This window comes from Lepisma saccharinum, chromosome 7 (assembly GCF_977018435.1).
Source record: "Lepisma saccharinum chromosome 7, izLepSacc3.1, whole genome shotgun sequence".
NCBI lineage: Eukaryota > Metazoa > Arthropoda > Insecta > Zygentoma > Lepismatidae > Lepisma > Lepisma saccharinum.
Window position 1 is genome coordinate 40163663 of NC_139235.1, and position 18853 is coordinate 40182515.

General features: G+C 36.9%; 1 protein-coding gene across 3 annotated transcripts in view; it reads right to left on the bottom strand.

Annotated features, from left to right (window-relative positions):
* Window positions 1-18853, bottom strand: part of LOC145989818 (uncharacterized) — a 180003-nt gene that overhangs the window by 92899 nt on the left and 68251 nt on the right. For all 3 annotated transcript variants that reach the window (XM_083125182.1, XM_083125184.1, XM_083125185.1), the window contains exons 9-11: window positions 18370-18563; window positions 9127-9475; window positions 1639-1762 (exon numbers count right to left, since the gene is read on the bottom strand). In XM_083125182.1, the coding sequence (XP_082981308.1) occupies window positions 1639-1762; window positions 9127-9475; window positions 18370-18563 (667 nt within the window). The remainder of the gene's footprint in view (window positions 1-1638; window positions 1763-9126; window positions 9476-18369; window positions 18564-18853) is intronic.

Consider the following 18853-nt stretch of genomic DNA (forward strand, 5'->3'; position numbering starts at 1 on the left):
GACACAGAATGAGCAATAGGAACTGAGGGGAACTTATTTCCATTATGTAACAGAACAAATTTTAAACTTGTTTTATTCGAGTCAATGAATAGCCTCCAATCAGTTGAAATACAAGGAAAATTTAACTTAGTCAGCAAACCGGACACATCACAACAAAACACGAGAGAATCTTGTTTCGAGAAATAAGGCACAAACTCTTTTTCTCGGTGTCTGTACCAGGAAAATGTTGTTCCACAAGCCAGCAAGTTATTTTCGTTAAGTCTGGAACCAAGAAGTTCAGCTGATTCCTTAGATAAATTTAGGTCTCTAACTAAATCATTGAGTTCGCTTTGAGTGAACGGTATAGGGTCACGAGGTCCGTGAGGGGGGGTCATAAATGTCATCTTCCATTTCACTTCCTTCCACTGAATCACTTAATGAACCAGGATCACTTACACACTCAAGACTTGATGGAGGTGTCGGTACAGGCAAGTCTGGACCGTGGAACACAGGTCTCATTGCAGAGGAAATATTGGGATACACTATCCTCTTCTTGTTTCTAATATTTCGACCTACAATTTCACAGGAACAGAAGTAACAATCATTGCTGTGATCCTAAGGCTCCCTCCACACCATGGGTATTGCAAATGGCATAGATGGCCGCTTTCCCGTGTTCCAGTTTCATAAAGATTCCATACATGATCTACATACCTTGTGTGGGGACCACGATTTATCTTGATCTCCTAGTTTGGTTTTAAAGTATGCGTAATATGCTCTTCTTACAAAATCTGTAATTTCCTGTCTGTACCCGGGGAACAAATTCACCGCAGATGTAGCAAAACACATCTGGGCTATTCAGACAACCACGATTGATTGATTGATTGATTTAATTTATTTTACTTCGCGTTTTGTGCCTCTAGGCTAATTTGCGAAGATGGGGATGGGTGATGAAATGATGAAATTGATGAATGGACATTCACAAACAACCAAGCCCGACCGGGATTCGAACCCGGGACCCTTGGCGTAGACAACCACGAGATGCCATGGCCACACAACAGTAATGTATATCACTGAACAACCAAATGTTAATGTAGATCAACATATCTTACATACCATGGAAAATTAGGACTTTTGACAGTTACATATAAAGTTAATTTCAAATGATATATCAATGTTTTACATAGTATTATTTTCAGCATTTAGGCAAGAAACATATGAATTAATTTAAATATAACAAAACTTATCTGTATTTAAAGCTTATTCGTCTTTATTACTTATTGAATAATTTTGAAACGTACCAGTGACATCTAGCGACAATCACTTCAATTGCACTGAAATGTGCATACCACAACCCACATATAAATCGTGAATTGTAAAAAATTCTTGCGTGATGTGAAAAAACTAATGCCAGTTTCAGCATCAGCAAGTTCAAATACATGTAAAACACCCAAAATTATAAAAACAACAGAACCCATACGACCCTGTGTTATGCTTGTCTTAACTCCTGAAGAACCCAGATGATGCCGTGAAAGCTTGGGTTACTAAGTACATGCCTAAACTGGGCTTTAGCTACTTAGTGAGTTATGCCTTATCTATAGCAAATAATATGCCTTTTTTCCATCTCTTGTAACATAAAATCTAGAAAAAAATTGTACTTACAATCAATGTTGGGCATTGCTCCTTTAACAACTTTAATACATTCTTAGCTGCAAGTGTTGTTAGTCGATCTACTGATGGGGTAGAGACAGAATAAAAATGGCAACTGGCTATGTACACATCACATCTGAAATAATTTTTGATTAATGACGGTTCTTCATATTACATGTACAAGCAAATACAGTGGAACGTCAGCATTGCTAGCCTCAAACGGTTCCTCACTAAAAACGGTCACTACAATGCTAACCAGGGATCTGTCTCATATCCATTTGTGGTGAAATTTTCATTATTCAGCATGTACACCTACATGATATTATGCATGTCATCAAATACAGACAACAAAATTTATGGAAACACAAGAACTGGAATAGATACAATACAAATTGATTGGCTGAGTATGTGTTTTAAGTCCACTTTATGCACAGTAAGGATAATTGGGACTGGGCCTACAGTTTAAAGTAGGATCCAAACCACTATGTGCCTCCAATAGGTGCACAAAAATCTCAGGTTATGCTCCATTTTTGGGTGTAAACTCATCTTAAACTGACCATGGGTTGAGAGCCAGAAATGTAGGCTTTTAAGTGAAAACATACTGTGAGGATTACACAAATTTTATAGTACCTAGAATGAAAAAATGAGGAAACGTCAGTTGAATATTTATCTATTCTGGTTATATTTCGAGTTTCGTTTCTTTCATTTGAATGTCCATCAATTATCACTTTGTGCATGGTGTATAAATTGTGCACCTGTTGGTAATAGCCAATCAGAGTGCACTGTTCTTGAGGGAAAATCACCTGCAACAACTAGTCAAGATTGCCTCACATTGGTCTACATATCCACTGGAGGACACAGCAAAGCTATAACCTGGCGTTCATTAGAGAGATTTCGAGAAAAAATACACAGGTTCTACGTATTCTTTTTTACACTATTTCACTCATAATTTTCTATTTTGAACATAACTAGTTTTGAATGCCTATTTCAAACATCCTTTCATTGTTTTTTCCTGCCTATTTTCAGAGTTTTTAGTGTCTATCGCTCCTCAGGTTAAAAATAGTACAATGGTGAGTAACACAATCCACATAGAAAAAATGTTCCTTGACCCCACACATAACATTGTGTGTGTTCAATCTTCAAGTTTGAACAATTCTCTTGCAACAGGAACAAAATATGTTGCATTTTTCTTGCGGAAAATAGCATACTGCCCAGTCCTGCTGGTTATTCTATTCTTGTGATTGTTTTTAACTGACCTTTGGTTTCTGTTAAATTTTCCTCTGCCTTCAAAAAACCACCATGATATTCCCAAATCTGAAATATTACATGAGCTTCAAGAGCATTCACGTGAATCTTTACAGGGTTTGCTTTTACTGTTTGTGTTATGTGACTATGTAAACCATGTTACAGTAAATAATATGCTCCGAGTGCTCACTGAATTGCGACCACTCCTCCAAACAACAAGGAACGGCCCAGCAGCTGGTATGATCACATAAGTATCGTGGTGAATGTATAGACACTAAAGTACTGCATTGCACCACCTTCGGTTGCTCAAACTCGTTTGAATCTCCCACGCTCGAGCGACTTACACTCGGTCATACTGCACTCGTAGTGGAATGATTGGCAACATCCCGTATTTCAGTCAAATAAGCATTACTATCAACCTAAAACCCTTACATGGAAGGAAACCACTCTATGCAATTACAATTCTAAATCATAATCCCGTATATTATGTAAGGCTCAAATACAGCACATATGAAAGTATGCAATGTCTACAAACCGAAATGTAAAATGGATACACATGCTGACAGACCTGCAATTATAAATATCATATCATAGTGCAAGAAGTACGTGTACATCGTTGTTCACTTACCGGAAAGGATAATAATATTCTGCGAAATAATAAAATTCAGTTATAGCATTCAATCGAACATCATTTCAATGCGACAATAAAATAACAAAGAAAAACATAAAATGTCAGCCTCAGCAGTTTCAGCCCATAATCATCTACTTCATTTTCACGTATCTCTGTAGGATACACAAAACTGCATTTGATGATGCCTATGTTGACTTATTTTTCAATTTCACTTCGTCTTTTACTTCACGATGAATATTAGAGAGTGCACTACCATAGACAAATTACGGAAATATGTCTAGGGTTCAAGAGTTCAACTGTATTTCACTCGTTCGGTCGTTTTTCGCTCGAGCGGAAGAACTATCAATTCTGTGCGCCATCTATCATTGCCCGTGCGAACTCATTGCAGCACAGATACAACACTACATGTTAGTCGAACAGCAAAAGTTAAAATGGGAGGTGGTCAGGCAGGTTGGGGTGGATGTATGGTTCCTTCGGTTGACATGGACTGGGACCATTGGTGTGTATGGACTGCCGTGTGACATCCGTTGTGTATCAGGAGGTGTTAGGAAACCACTTACAATGCACAATGCCACCGAGGTGAGACTGTACTTGCTTGACTGAAGAAACATTCACAGAGAGGCAGCATATGAATTGGCCCCCTAACTTCCCCAATCTTAATCCCATAGAGCATCTCTGGGATGTTGTGGAACAAGAAGCTATAGCTACAGACGATTGTAGATGGTTAACAGACAGTCCATGCTCGGCTATTGACTTCACTAAATTTCCCAAATGCATGTACCCAGTTTTGGTCCAAGAAGTCTTTCTATCATTTACAAACAACAGACAATACCAGCAAAACACCGCATTTAGCTCAGCGCTACCGGCTAACCAGTCCCATTTGGTATACATATTACACTGAAAATGTCTAGTGAATTTACTGGTCTTTTGAACCAAGTTCAGTAGTTCTGGTGTTGGCCGTCCATTTTTAATTCTTATTTGTTTTCTGAGAAAGAACGGGCAGAAAACGGCTTGGACAAAAGCTCTTTTATACTACACATTGTTCTATATTACTAGATACTAACTGGTACCTTCACATATTTTCATATACATTCGGCAAACCAAACCCGTAAACTGAGGATAACCGAAAACAATACGAGTTGAAATACTCCGATACATTCTCCAACTCCCTGTCCGATGCTAGCTTTGGTTGCAGAAGAAATACATGCACACGGCCCGTGACCTTGAGGTGTGCGCGCAACTGTCTGCCACTTCTTAACCGATGCAAGAGGAAGATTGCTTCAGCTCAACCTCAGTGCAGCCCTGCAGGGACTGGTATTTGTTCTATTTGTAGCGAAGAAATGTGACGGTTTTATCTAGATATTATTGAATAATCGTGTGATTATAATGACATAATATATTGCTACGTTATTGCATATTGTATTCCGAAGCAATGCTTCGGTAGCTTACCTTGTATGCATGCCACTGTGATTTTCCATGAGATTCCCATGAGAATTTCATTTTCTTCAAATTCCCCGAGAATTTAAGGTTCTCCAGGGTATCCAGGTGTGTGGTTACCCTCTTCTAATAATCGATGTGCATGCAAAATGGTTTCTTGCACAGTGATAGAGTTCCTGTTTGGTATGTGGTGTCACATGGAATGAAGTTGCATTTTATGAACTTCAAACAACAGTTTTTCTTGTATGTACGCATTGCTTGCATTGTAGAATTATCTTCCTGTAGTTTACGGTTATTACAAGCATAACAAAACAGCTTTTCATTGTGACGTTTCATGAGAACACACGCTTCCTTCATCAGACATTTATTTTCATTTTGACTAAAGATACAGTTATAACAATGGTTAGCAATTTTTGAAACAAAAATAATCCGTTATATAATGGATGTTGTCAATGTTACATTGTTGTAATATAGCAACTTAACTGTGAAAAGAAGCAGTCTGTTTTATTTTTATTTCAGATAAAAAAAATTTGGTTACATTATTTTTTTATTGAAATTGAAAGCAATTGAAAGCAGTCACGATACCAAGAGAAATGAAGAAAAAACTCATTGTCAAAAATTCAACCCTGCCGATTGCCTTTGGACTACCAAAAACTCACAAACCGGGAACTCCAATATGACCCATCATTGCAATTTTCACACATCCTGCATACAAACTATCCAAATATTTAGTTAAAAGGTTTGCTATAATTAAACAACAAACACCATTCAGTGTTAAAAATGCATATGAAATTAAACAGAAACTAAAAAAATATTGTTTGGAAAAATGAGTATCGAATTGCAAGTTTTGATGTTGAAAATTTATATCCTCGTGTCTCAATAGAAGGTGCCACAGATGCATTACACAGATGGCTTATTGAGATGAAGGTTAACCCAGTAGAATCATGGGAAATGGTTCGATGGTTTACTGTATGTGCAAATTACAATTACTTTATATTTGATGGCAAAATCTATCAGCAAAGTAATGGTCTATCAATGGGAAACCCAGTATCTAGAATCATCTCCAGCATTTTCCTTCATTACATAGAATCTCCAATTGTTAATCAGATAGGTGCGGATATCATGCTCTACATCAGATATGTAGATGATGTGCTAATTATTGCTAAAAATGAGAACACCATCATTGACATATTTAAATTGTTTATCACATCGTCGCATAAAATTCACTTCCGACCCCTTGAATAACAATGTAATTTCTTTCCTTGATCTGCAAATTAAGACAACTGACACAACAATTCAAACATCAGTCCATAGGAAAATATTAGCAGGGGAAAAATATATCCATGCCAATTCAGAACTTTCACGTATAACAATGGATAATATATTTTTAAATTATTTCCTGAGAACACAAAGACTATGTTCTAATAATAAGGATATCAGAAATAAAGAGGAAAGGCTTTTTAATATAGCAAAAGAAAATGGCTTTCACACTAACAGAATAAACCAAATCAAAAACCAAGTCACAAGAACACTAAAGGAAAAGAGAAATACAGACAAAGATGAAAAATCTGTTGAAAAGAAATTTGTGTGCATTCTATTCCACAAGGGATTGTCACATAAATTGACAAAATTTTTAGAAGATTTAATTTCAAAATTGTTTTTAGATCACCAAGAAGTTTGGAATGTACATTTAATGAATTCAAAATAGAAACTCTCTACCAGATGTGGAAACCACAGGAATATATAATATAAGTTGTTCATGTTCAAAGGATTATGTAGGACAAACAGCAAGGAAAATGGCAATAAGATGGCACAAACACGATTTGGACATTATAAATCTAAACCCAAGAACAGGTTTGTCAGCTCACATCATCGAAGAGAAGCATTTGATTAAAAAGAGAAGAGTTTTAAAAAGATTGACGGGAAACATAGAGTTGAATGTCTGGAAGCTTCGTTCATTGCAGAACACTGGAATAAATTAAATAATGAAAATGGTAACATAGATCCAGTATGGAGTTTTCTTTTTCACAAATGGAGTAAGCCACCATCTTTAAAATTTAATGTAACAGAAAACATCAAAAGTCTTTGTGAAAACAATGATGACTTTGAATTACCTGATGATATTTGGGATTCATAATTTTTTTTAAAAAAATAATGTGATCAAAAATTTTTTATCTGAAATAAAAATAAAACAGACTGCTTCTTTTCACAGTTAAGTTGCTATATTACAACAATGTAACATTGACAACATCCATTATATAATGGATTCTTTTTGTTTAAAAAATGTTAACCATTGTTATAACTGTATCTTTAGTCAAAATGAAAATAAATGTCTGATGAAGGGAGCGTGTGTTCTCCTGAAACGTCACAACGAAAAACTGTTTTGTTATGCTTGTAATAACCGTAAACTACAGGAAAATAATTCAAACAAGAGATTGCATAAAATCACTGGTGTACATATGGAAGAGGAATTCTACAAGTTATGTTCAGACATGTGTTTGAAAACTGTTCTTACCACATTCTACATGCTTGGAATTGGATACACAAGCACTTGCTAAAAGATAGCCCACATTGTGGTGGAGTGCTTAGTGTATCACTCTACAATGTCAGGGTTCTAATTTGAATGAATCCTGGATAACACATGAATGTTTCACTGCATTTGTTGAGCCAATAAAATACCACTCTTACTGAGTTCCACCTATATACTTGATGCTCGAAAACCACAACAATTGAAATTTGTTCAAAATATGTATTAGTGGGTGAGTCTTCCACAACCATTATAAGTGCATCACTTTACTAGAGATTTATTCCAAATATTCAAGAATTACACCAGAATATTATAATACCTTTTCTGTACAGATACATCGGTTTCTGTATCGACTCGGCCCTAATTTGTTTCCCTTTCCTCAATTCATCCTCATCATTACGATTAACCTACTAAAGTAGAAAGTAATGATAACCAGCATGGATCTGAAAACGATTGCATAATTTTTCTTGAAAGAAACTGATATGTTCACAATGTTTTTTTCTTTGTCCTTCATAGTATATAAATCAACAAAAAAGACAGAACTGAAATATCATTTATAGTCTTTGAAAAATGACATGTTAAGGCGAAGAGGCACAATTACGCACCAGTTGTGCATATATTTTAATATTGTCGCATTGGGCACTGCTATTTAAAAAAAGGGATTACCGTATTTACGTGTGCATAATGCACGTGTGTGTATAACGCGCACACTGGTTTTTCATGGGGAAAAGTGACAAAAAATTTATCTCATGTATAATGTGCACGTAAAGCTGTTGCTATGCCAATCAAGAGTTAGTGGCATCATACCTATTCAATGAGTTACCTGTTGCTATGTCGACCAAGCGGAAGATATCTTCTTGTGTAAACAGTAAGTCACCAACACAAGTCACCTCCCAATGGTCCAATAAGCCTAATGAATTTCTCCTTACCTCCTACGGCCATCCTATCAGTGTTGCCAAACCTGATGTGAAAAAAAGAGCTAAATTTCAACATTAATAGAGGTAAAGGTGACTTTCAAGGAGCTACATTAACGAAGGCTGCATAAAGTGCCTACTAGGGTAACTTTAGGTGTCAGAGGGGTGGGGGCACTGCTATTACCGTTAGCTTTAAAGTGACGGCAATTTATTCTTAATTTTCACCGCCTAGATTTGAGGGCATCACCCATCTTAATAATCCACTGATGCTCATATGAAATCGAAAATAAAGGATTCCTGGATAACAATATTGTCATCTTCATGTTAACCACAGCGCTATAAAAAAGTAGCTGGGTAGGTAAGAGGGGGCGAGTGACACAGCCAATATAGCAATATCACGTCACGTGCAAAATGCACACTCATGGCAAAAGTTGGTCTTTGTGGGCCGGGTCAGTGGTGGCATCACAGTGGGGCAGGTGGCAGGGGCCACAGTTTACAGCCAAACAAGTAAACGAAAGAGCCAGATCTGGCTCCAAAAGAGCAAAGTTGACAACAGTGATCGGCAACTGCCGCAGTGAAAAAGACCTATGAGAAATTGTCCCTCTCATCCTTAATTGTTGTTATGAGGTGCTAGTTTTGTTTGAAACCAGTCGTCTGTAGGGACAAATTTGGGTGGCTTTGTTTGAAATCAAGTGTCAGTGAAAGGTTAGGACAAAACAATAAATAACAATTATTTTCCTTCTTACCTGACAACTGATGCACTCTTTTGAAATCTGAAATCTATTTTCATATTATTTGCCTTTCCTGACTTAATCAAGGTTTTCTTTGCACCAAAATTTCTTGATGCTTGTTCAACAATAACAAATTTTCTCAATTCATTGCATGATGAAATTAATTGCCTGGTTTCTTCAAGACTCTGTACAGGTTCACTGGAATGCATATTATTTCCACTTGAATTTATTTCCATTCCTTCATCACAAGATTTATCATGAATGTTATTTGAATCTGGGGCATCAAATCCAGTTTCTTCCTGTTGGACACTATTTTGATCCTGGATGGAGCTCCCAGGTACTTCAGGGTAAACTGCTGCTACTTCTGAAATTGAATCAGTCTGTCCTTAGAAGAGCAGTAGTTTATTAGGATATCAAGCAGAAAATGCAGAATAGAAAACTACCAATGGTGTGGTCAGCAATTTATCATACTTATGTACTCTACTCATCTGAATAATAATGATTAACCCTTAGATGCCGAAGCTGATTTTCTAGGTATTTGCACTAATGCAGAGTGTGTTCAGCAGGAAATTTGAAATTCTGCATGCTTCTAAATGAAATTTTATATTTCCTGAAATAAGAAGGTTAGAGGTACAAATGGTACCTCGTTTTGTTTAGTATACTTTGGGCTGTAATCCTGATGGAAAAAAAATCTTAATCAGTTAGAAGAACAATAAAAGGGAAAGTATTTTTTACACGAAATTTGATATTCATCAGACCCCACGCACGGTACGCCACGACTTGAATCTCCAAAAGGTACCTGCATAATGCCTGGTATGTTTGCCATTGATGTGGAAAAATTTACGCACTTACTTGTAATACTTTCGGAGAAAAATAATATTTTTCAAGAGAAAAAATCGAAGCTACAAAAAAATAAAAAAGTTCAAACTCAAATAATTTCAATGGGGTTGTTCATTGCCAAACTTTTGTGTCCCTAAAGAATTTCGTTCGTCATCTGGTTGCCCTAAACTTTACATTGGAAAACTAAATATGCTGACCAAGGCAGTAATTTATTTTATTAAAAACATAAACTAAAACGTAACGTTTCAACCTTCTAGCAAGGTCTTCATCAGACTTTTGTACTTGATACAGAGTCTGATGAAGACCTTGCTAGAAGGTTGAAACGTTACGTTTTAGTTTATGTTTTTAATAAAATAAATTACTGCCTTGGTCAGCATATTTAGTTTTTCATAATCATGGAAACAAGGCTTAATGGTGTTATAATTTACATTGGAGGATGGTTATTAAAACGTTATTTTCAACGAAGGTAAGAATTTCTCGTGTAAACCGAGAACAAAATTTGTCTAACAAACCTTTAACATTATGTAGCAAGTTATAAGTTAACGAAAATTACATTCTCCTGAACCTAAGAATTAATATATTAAAACGTAATGGCAGGGTAGCTCAGAGGGGATAAATATAGTATGTTTATGCACAAAGAGCACTAAACTTGACGTAATTTTGGTCATCCCTAGCTGCCATGGATCTATAATACACAAAAAATAGACATTTACGCTATGCTTTTATGTTTCCTCTTGATGCGATTTGCGAGTATGTTCAATTCAACGGTGGCAGTAGAAATCGGAGAAACTCCCCAAATTACAAAACAAAAAATTATTAAGAGAGTAAGTACATAATAGTTATTATTATACACTATGCCCTATACACTATGCCCTAACAGATAACTTAATATTAATGTATGTTTTCTTTGTATTAAGCAGACATTTTTCCCCTCGTATTTTCGTCCTTTTTATTTTGGGTTACAGCAATTTTAAAATTATAATTCCACAAGAATAAAGCACTTAAATTGTGAAAATTGCAAGTGACGTAAACAAGTGCAGTCCAAAACTTAAGGCTTTTTTGAGTTCCGATATCTTTTCTGTTGTTGACGATCATATTATAATTCTTCGTTTCACAAATTATTTATCTATCATGTCCCGACATTTCTGGTTCAAAGATGTAGAAGTATGGAAAAACACTGTCCTTTCATCAGGCTCCTCGAAAATTGTGAGTGGGGGTGAAGTGGAGGAGGAGGAGGGTTGGAGATGGTTTGGTGGTAAAATACTGGGTGGCCTTGTTCAGGCCAGGGGGTGTGGTTGCACTCATGGCTAATTTGTAGGCTCTCTCTCCCATCTTTTGTGTACTGAAGAGTTGACAGATTGGGGTAAGAGGTGGATGTTCACTACCTGGAAGCAGTTGTTGAAAGGAATGTTGTGACATTGGTATGGACAGCAACAGTAAAGTCAAAGTAATGGGCAGTGTTGCCATATGAAGACAGATTACCCTTTTTGCAGAGAAATTCTGACCAAATTTTAAGCGAAAAGGAAATTTCAATGAAAATACCAAAATTTCAAGGGAATTTGAAGACACCAGTTCAAGGAAATTTGAAGACACCAGACTGAATGAAACACATATGTATTAGGTTCTACCTCCATATTCACAATTTTTTGCTGGCACCTATTTCCATTCCTTTGAATTTAATTATCTTACGATAATAGGCTCATGAAATGAGTGATGGAACAAACAAAATTGTACATTCATCCTTGGCCAAGGTTCAAACTTCTGACATCTAGCCTGATTATACAAGAATTGGTGATTTGTTTGAAGTTTTTTGTAAATATGAAAATGATCCAACGAAAATAGTAGCTATTACCTATTGTGTTTTAGTTGAAGGGAAAAATTAGTCAAAAAATGGAAATTGTTCAATTGGATTGTGACAACACTGGTTGTGGGTGGAGGACACAGTGGTTGTTTTCTGAGGTTGAGGGCAGTGGATGTTTGCTCCAGGCAAATGCCAAAACAGATGTTGCAGGTGAGGATGTACCTAGGTAGATTAGGTTTGAGGTGTGGCAGGTCTCTTTGCCAGTTGCGGTGCGAATCTGGATGATGTGAGAAGTAATGAGAATGAGGCAGGTTTTGCACCTAGGATGATTGCATCTGTGAGCGAGGGGATGTTGGTTGTGTAGTGAAGGGGCATTATGGACCAGGATGTTATGGAAGTTGGTGGGCATTTGAAAACAACTCTGGGCTTCTCAGGGAATATGTTTCTGGTTTTGGGATCACTGTAGAGAATGGAGAGGAGGGAGCGAAGTGTGTACCTGATTTTGTTGAGGTGGGGGTGATATTGGGTATGAGTGCAGGAGAATTGTGTTAAGATGTTGTCCCCTGAGGGCCAGGGAGAATGGGTGGGAGCTGGAGAAAGGTATGTATTGAATGTGGTTGGTGGGTTTCATGTATTCAAATCATCTTACTCAATGTGCATGTCCATATCCAGGAGGGTGATTTAGTTGGAGGATTGGGTCCAATGAACTTTATGGAACAGAAGTGGTTAAGTTGGTTCAGGAAAGCTGATAGGGATCGTTCGCCATGTGTCCAGAGCATGAAGATGTCACCAATGAAAGAGAGCCAGAGGAGGGGTTTGAGGCATTGGGTCTCCAGGTTGTCAAGGTTGTCAATGGGAAACCTGCAAAATGCTGTTATGAACACAGGAAATCTTTAATTGAACTGGAAAATTCTGTCGCTCACTTGGAAGTCATTAAATTACATGTACAAATTAATTCTTGGGCCATAAATTATTTCACCTATTATACTTTACTGTTGCCATTGTTCAAATTGGAAATTCCCCCACGCTGTTTGGGCACTCAAATACCAACTTGAAAAGGTCAATGAGCAGACAGGGTAAAATAAAAAAGCAGTAGTGAGCACGTTGTTCTTTTAGAAGCAGCAAGTCAGGCACTAAATAGTTCTTGCAAATCAACTTAAGAAAAATGCTTCTCAGGCAAAGGAAATGATTTGGGAGAAGAATTGGAGCAACTGTTGAGTGAAAAGACAAAAATCGTCAACAGATTCGACTGAGTAATTAAATTAGAGAATAAGACCATTTACTGGCAGTGGGACTAGCATTGTTAAGTTTCTAGATTCTAAACTGTCATTATTCTATCGCCAGGGATTCGCCAACAGCCCAAAAAAATGGCAAAATTGTATAAATTCCAGTGGAGATTACGTCAATTAAAATGTTACACTATTTTTCATGAATAAACATTTTCTTTCTTTAGAAAGGGCGAGAATTAATTTGCACATTTAATACATGTCCCAAAATGCTTTAATGCAAAAAAGAACAATTTGTAGTCACACATACACACAAAATAATTTTTACTAACATTACTGACCAATTTCCATCCCCTGCAGCAGCAAACAAAATACCTAAATATGCTGCAATTAAGAGTGGCAAGTATTAGGCATATAAACAATTTGAACGATTTCTTGAACTGGTCAATCTACCAATACTGCACCTGAAAATGAAAAACACACAGTATGGGACTCCCCATGGGGTAGTCGTAACATCATCACTTTCTAATCAAGAGGTCTCAGGTTCGATACCTGGTGGAGGCACTTTAAACTGTAGGTCCAGCACTGATTAGCCTATCTGTACATAAATTGGACTTAAAACAATACAGGAAAAGCTCGTTAATACGATATTGGTTAATACGAAGTACCCTTTAATCCGAAGTTCTTCCCATTCCCAAGCTGATAAGATAGGATTTATAATGTATTTCAGTATGGATAAATCAAAATACGGATAATTTTTAATACAAAGTTGTTTACAAGACCCTTCGACAAAACTGGTTTCGCTTAATTCGAAGTAGACACCTGCGTAAGTCAACAAGAGAAGATCGAATGTGGAGATATCTTGGACATTATTATAACTTGGCCTTGACATGTTTCCTTGTCCTAAGAGCTGCTGACAACTCGAGGGAAGCAGCCCGAAATGCCCGCTGGACATTGACATTCATTGTCAATGTGCATGGCAGGTCAAGCTCTTTCCCCGCTGAATGCGCCACCTTGGAAATATTCACCAGTGCTAGATGAGAAATGCGAGATAAGATCGCAGGAATGTTCCAAAATACAAGACGCGTGGCGCCTGGAAGTCTCACCCATCTGTCTAGCTCTGAGCTGGAGATTCAGCAATTTCCCGTGAGCGAGCAACTTTTGGCCTGGTAGCCGACAACTTCCGGTAACTACTTTCATTAAAAGCATGTTTTTTGTGTCCTGTAGAACTTCATAAAAAAAGGGAAACTGTTACAGATAATCAAAGCCACATAGGCCAACTAAAGATCGTCAACCCGCTTAATTCGTTGTCATCTAGGTTTCCCGCAAAAGTTGACGTCGAGCTTACGTATGTTGCAAATCCCGTTTCATACGTTTCCCAACTGTGCCGGTCATAAACTTTGCCAAGACAGTGTTCTGTTGGCTGAGTAACTTCTCCCTTTTTTCTATCAGCAAATGGGGGGGGGGGGGATCCATTGCTAATTGTTTCGGCCACGATTTTTTTGCTCGTGTGCGCTCCTTTTCTTTGGCGTCGAAAATAAAGCAACCAGAATACCTTCTTCAAAACGAACAAAAACCGCAGGATAAGTAAAAGAAAAGTGACCCCCTCCCTTCTCCTACAACAGCTCATTATCCCCCACTGGTGTGCATGGTAATGCGACAATTGCAGAATTCAGGTCCCTCTTTCTTGTTTGAATGCAGCTGTCTGTATAGGAAATATTGCCCATTTTATTGTCTGTTGCATGGTAAAACATAATGCAAGGATCCTTTTTTCTTTTTCACAATGCTAATAAAAGTTCGGTCTTCGACAATTGCGTTATCTTTAAAATGCAGAGGATTTCCCTTCTGCCACCTGCTGCTCTAACTTCCAGCCAGTCTCATTGTGTTTACGCTGCAGCTGGCGCCAGTGTTTAGTCTAGAGTCTGGAAAGCTGTCGCTTGCTGATAACGGCAATGACTAATCCAGCACGAAGGAATATGTTTTGAATCTCGCAAAGCTGTTTTGATTTGACGATAACGAAATTAGATCTCCAGAAAGAAAAACAAGAGTTAAAACAACTTCATGATGCACAAAGTTAATCGCCGCTTTTCTTCAGAACCATTAGTGCGCTGCGATAAAAAAAAAAAAAAAAAAAAAAAAAAAAAGCATTGCTCAATGTATGAATACAAGAGGAAAAAGAGGAAAAGTTTTGGCGGAGCGAGTGCTTGACCTCCAGAATACTCCTGAATCCTACAATAAATTGTCATTGTCCATTAATCTGAAAATACGCAAGTTTTGTAAAGCTTGTTTTGAGTTCATTTTATGCTGATGAGCTAAGCGGGACTAAGTACACAGTTTAAAGTGGGATCCAAACCAGAGTGATTATCGAGTGCGGCACTGTTTAATGTGTCCTAAAATGCACATTCAGTGCAACCAGATCCCAAGTTAACAGTTGGGCTGAAAAGTTCGTAGGCTGACTCATAGATGGCGTTACTAGAATTAAATCCATGTGATTTTTACTTAGTACTAACCTTCAAAAGATACGTGTATTAAACTTTGTAATAATTTCACAGCTGCCGGATAATTAGTTCGTGAGATATAGCATTGTGAGTGAAGCAGCTTTTGTTATTGTGAAAAAATGGATAAAAAAAGAATTTCGTGTGTTAATAAAGCATTATAAATTATATAATATATTAGTAGAGTTTGGAATACCTAAGAAGCTTGTTAGTATGATAAAAATATGCACCAGTGAAACAGAAAGTAAAATTCGTGTGGGTATTAATATGTCTGACAAATTTACAATTCATGATGGGTTAAAACAAGGAGATGCATTATCTCCATTGCTCTTTAATTTTGCCTTAGAATATGCTGTTAGGAAGGTAAAAGAAACTAAAGAAGGACTAAAATTAAATGGTGTGACTCAGTTGTTAGCATATGCAGATGATGTAGACTTACTGGGGGATGATGTGAATACAATTAAGAATAATGCTAAAATATTTTTCAAAACTGCTAAAGAGATAGGTTTGGAAGTTAACAAAGAGAAAACTAAATATATGCTTACAGGCCGAAACCAAGTGTTAGGTAATAATCAAAATCTAATTATTGATAACAACTCGTTTGAACCAGTTTCCAAATTCAAATACTTAGGAGTAATATTAACAAATGAAAATTATATTAAAGAGGAAATAAAAAGTAGGCTTAATTCAGGAAATGCATGTTACTTCTCTCTTCATAAGCTTTTGTCTTCTCGTTTAATATCTAAGAAACTAAAAGTTAAAATATACAAAACAGTAATTTTGCCTGTAGTATTATATGGATGTGAAACTTGGTCCCTTACATTGAAAGAGGAACATAAATTGAGAGTATTTGAGAATAAAATCCTTAGGAAAATCTTTGGACCTAAAAGGGATGAGGAGACAGGTGAGTGGAGAAGGTTACATAATTTAGAACTACATAATTTGTATTCATGTCCAGATATTATTAGAATAATTAAATCAAGAAGACTTAGGTGGGCAGGCCATGTCGCACGAATGGGAGAGGAAAGAGGAGTTTACAGAATTCTTGTTGGGAAACCTGATGGTAAGAGACCTGTAGGAAGGCCAAGACGAAGATGGAGGGACAACGTTGAGATGGACCTAAGGGAAATCGGTAGGGATGGAAAAGAGTATATAGATCTTGCTCAAGATAGGGAAAGATGGAAGGCCTGTGTTGCTGCAGCCATGAACCTTCGGGTTTAAGAAGGCTAGAGAGTTAGTTAGTTAGTTAATAAAGCATTGCTTTTTGGCAAAAAAAAATACTGTTGAAGCCAAGGCTTGGCTTGATAAACATTATTCGGACTCTGCACCAGGAAAATCAACCGTTGAGAAGTGGTTTGCTACATTTAAACGAGGCGAAATGAGCATCGAAGACGATGCATGCAGTGGACGCCCCAAAGAGGCTGTTACCAACGAAAACATCAAAAAAGTCCACAAAATAATTTTAAATGATCGTAAAGTGAAGTTGATCGAAATAGCTGAGACTTTAAAAATATCAAAGGAACGTGTTGGACATATTGTGCATGAATATTTGAACATGCGAAAGCTGTGTGCAAAATGGGTGCCGCACGTGCTCACAATCGACAATGCACCGTGTCACAAATCAATGAAAACGATGGCAAAATTATATGAATTAGACTATGAATTGCTTCCCCATCCACTATATTCTCCAGATCTAGCCCCCAGTGAATTTTTCCTGTTTGCAGACCTTAAAAGAATGCTCGCTGGAAAGAAATTTAGCACTGATGAAGAGGTAATCGCCGAAACTGAGGCCTATTTTGAGGCTAAAGAGAAATCGTACTATAAAAATGGCATCGAAAAATTGTATGACCGCTATAATCGTTGTATCGCCCTCGAAGGCAACTATATTGAATAATAAAATCGAATTTTGTCAAAAAAATATTTTTTACTATGTTAGCCTACGAACTTTTCAGCCCAACTGTTGTGTGTTTACTTTTTCAGAGTGGATTACAATGCAAGTTGAGGAAGAGTTTGGACTGATCCCTGCAAAGGGTGAGATGGGGGGGGGGGGAGCGAATATGAAATTAACTGAAGCAAAGAAAACGTGACTTTTTTTAAGATGTGATTTAGACATCCAAACCATAACAAAATTTACAGCCCCGATTTTTTTTTTTTTTTTTTTTTTTGCCAGGGAAAGGTTGTTCTCTCTCCCCAGAGAATCTCCTCTTACCAGTTAATCCTGTAACGGACAATGTTCTAGTGAACGCACATAAAATCAAATATTCATTCTGTCCGATTATCTCCCGTCTCTTGCTCGCGCCAGTGTGACTACTGTCAAGATTCTTCAGAGTTTCACTTCTTGCAATAAACGAGATTGTTTTCCTTTCCGTAGGTCTCCGTGCAAACTGGTTTCTTATGAACTAAAATTGTAAGAATTTCGTGGAAGAGCAATGACTTTGCACAATTAAAAGAAAATACTGTTTTTTGAAAGACTTTTTGCCACAACATACATCCTGTGCATAACCAGTTGTATAACTAGGCAGGATAAATGGTGTTAACAGTCTCCTTGGAATCTTTGTGTCTGCGTAAGCTCCATGTTTTCATTTTGTGAAACATTTTTTATACTTTCTTTAAAACGTACAATATTATTATATAGTACATATAAAGCTTATTTTCTGAGCTACCACCAAGTATAAAACATCCGGGTTTTTTTGTTTTTTTTTGGGGGGGGTAATTTATACTCTACTTTATTTACACCTGAAAAACGGGCACCATCTTGAAAAGTTTGGATAACTTGAAGTCGTTTAATTCGAAGTTGACATTTTTTGGTCCCTTGAACTTCGTATTAACGAGGTTTTTCTGTAATTCAATTCAACAGTACAGTATATGGAGAATTATCAAATTTTGGTACACTTACCGTTACCTTCCTCACTCAACTGGACGGTATTCACAGACTGGTCTGGCAGTATAAGATCATACTTCTCACTGGAACAACCTTTTCTGCAGAGCATTGCAACAATCTGTCTAGGATGTAATGGCTTGTATATAACCATGTACTTATTGCGCTTTTTTGCACAACATTTACTTCTCAATTGGAATAGATTAGCAAGTCTAAATGAAAGAGAACGAAAAGAAAATGATTACCAATTATTTTATTGATCCAATATATCTACAAATAGCTTGTAATTTAATGCAAAATTCTACAATTTTATTGTATTTTCTATGAATATAAACACTATTAATATGTCGGAATGAAGTGTTCACTCATCCACAATACTGATTTTTTTTAGGGTCTAGGGAACTTGCATTTTTGGCTGGAAGGCTTTTGGTGTGTAAAATGACATGCATTCTTTCGATTTTTGTGTCTATATGCACTGACTTGCATTTTGGTTTCGCTACAC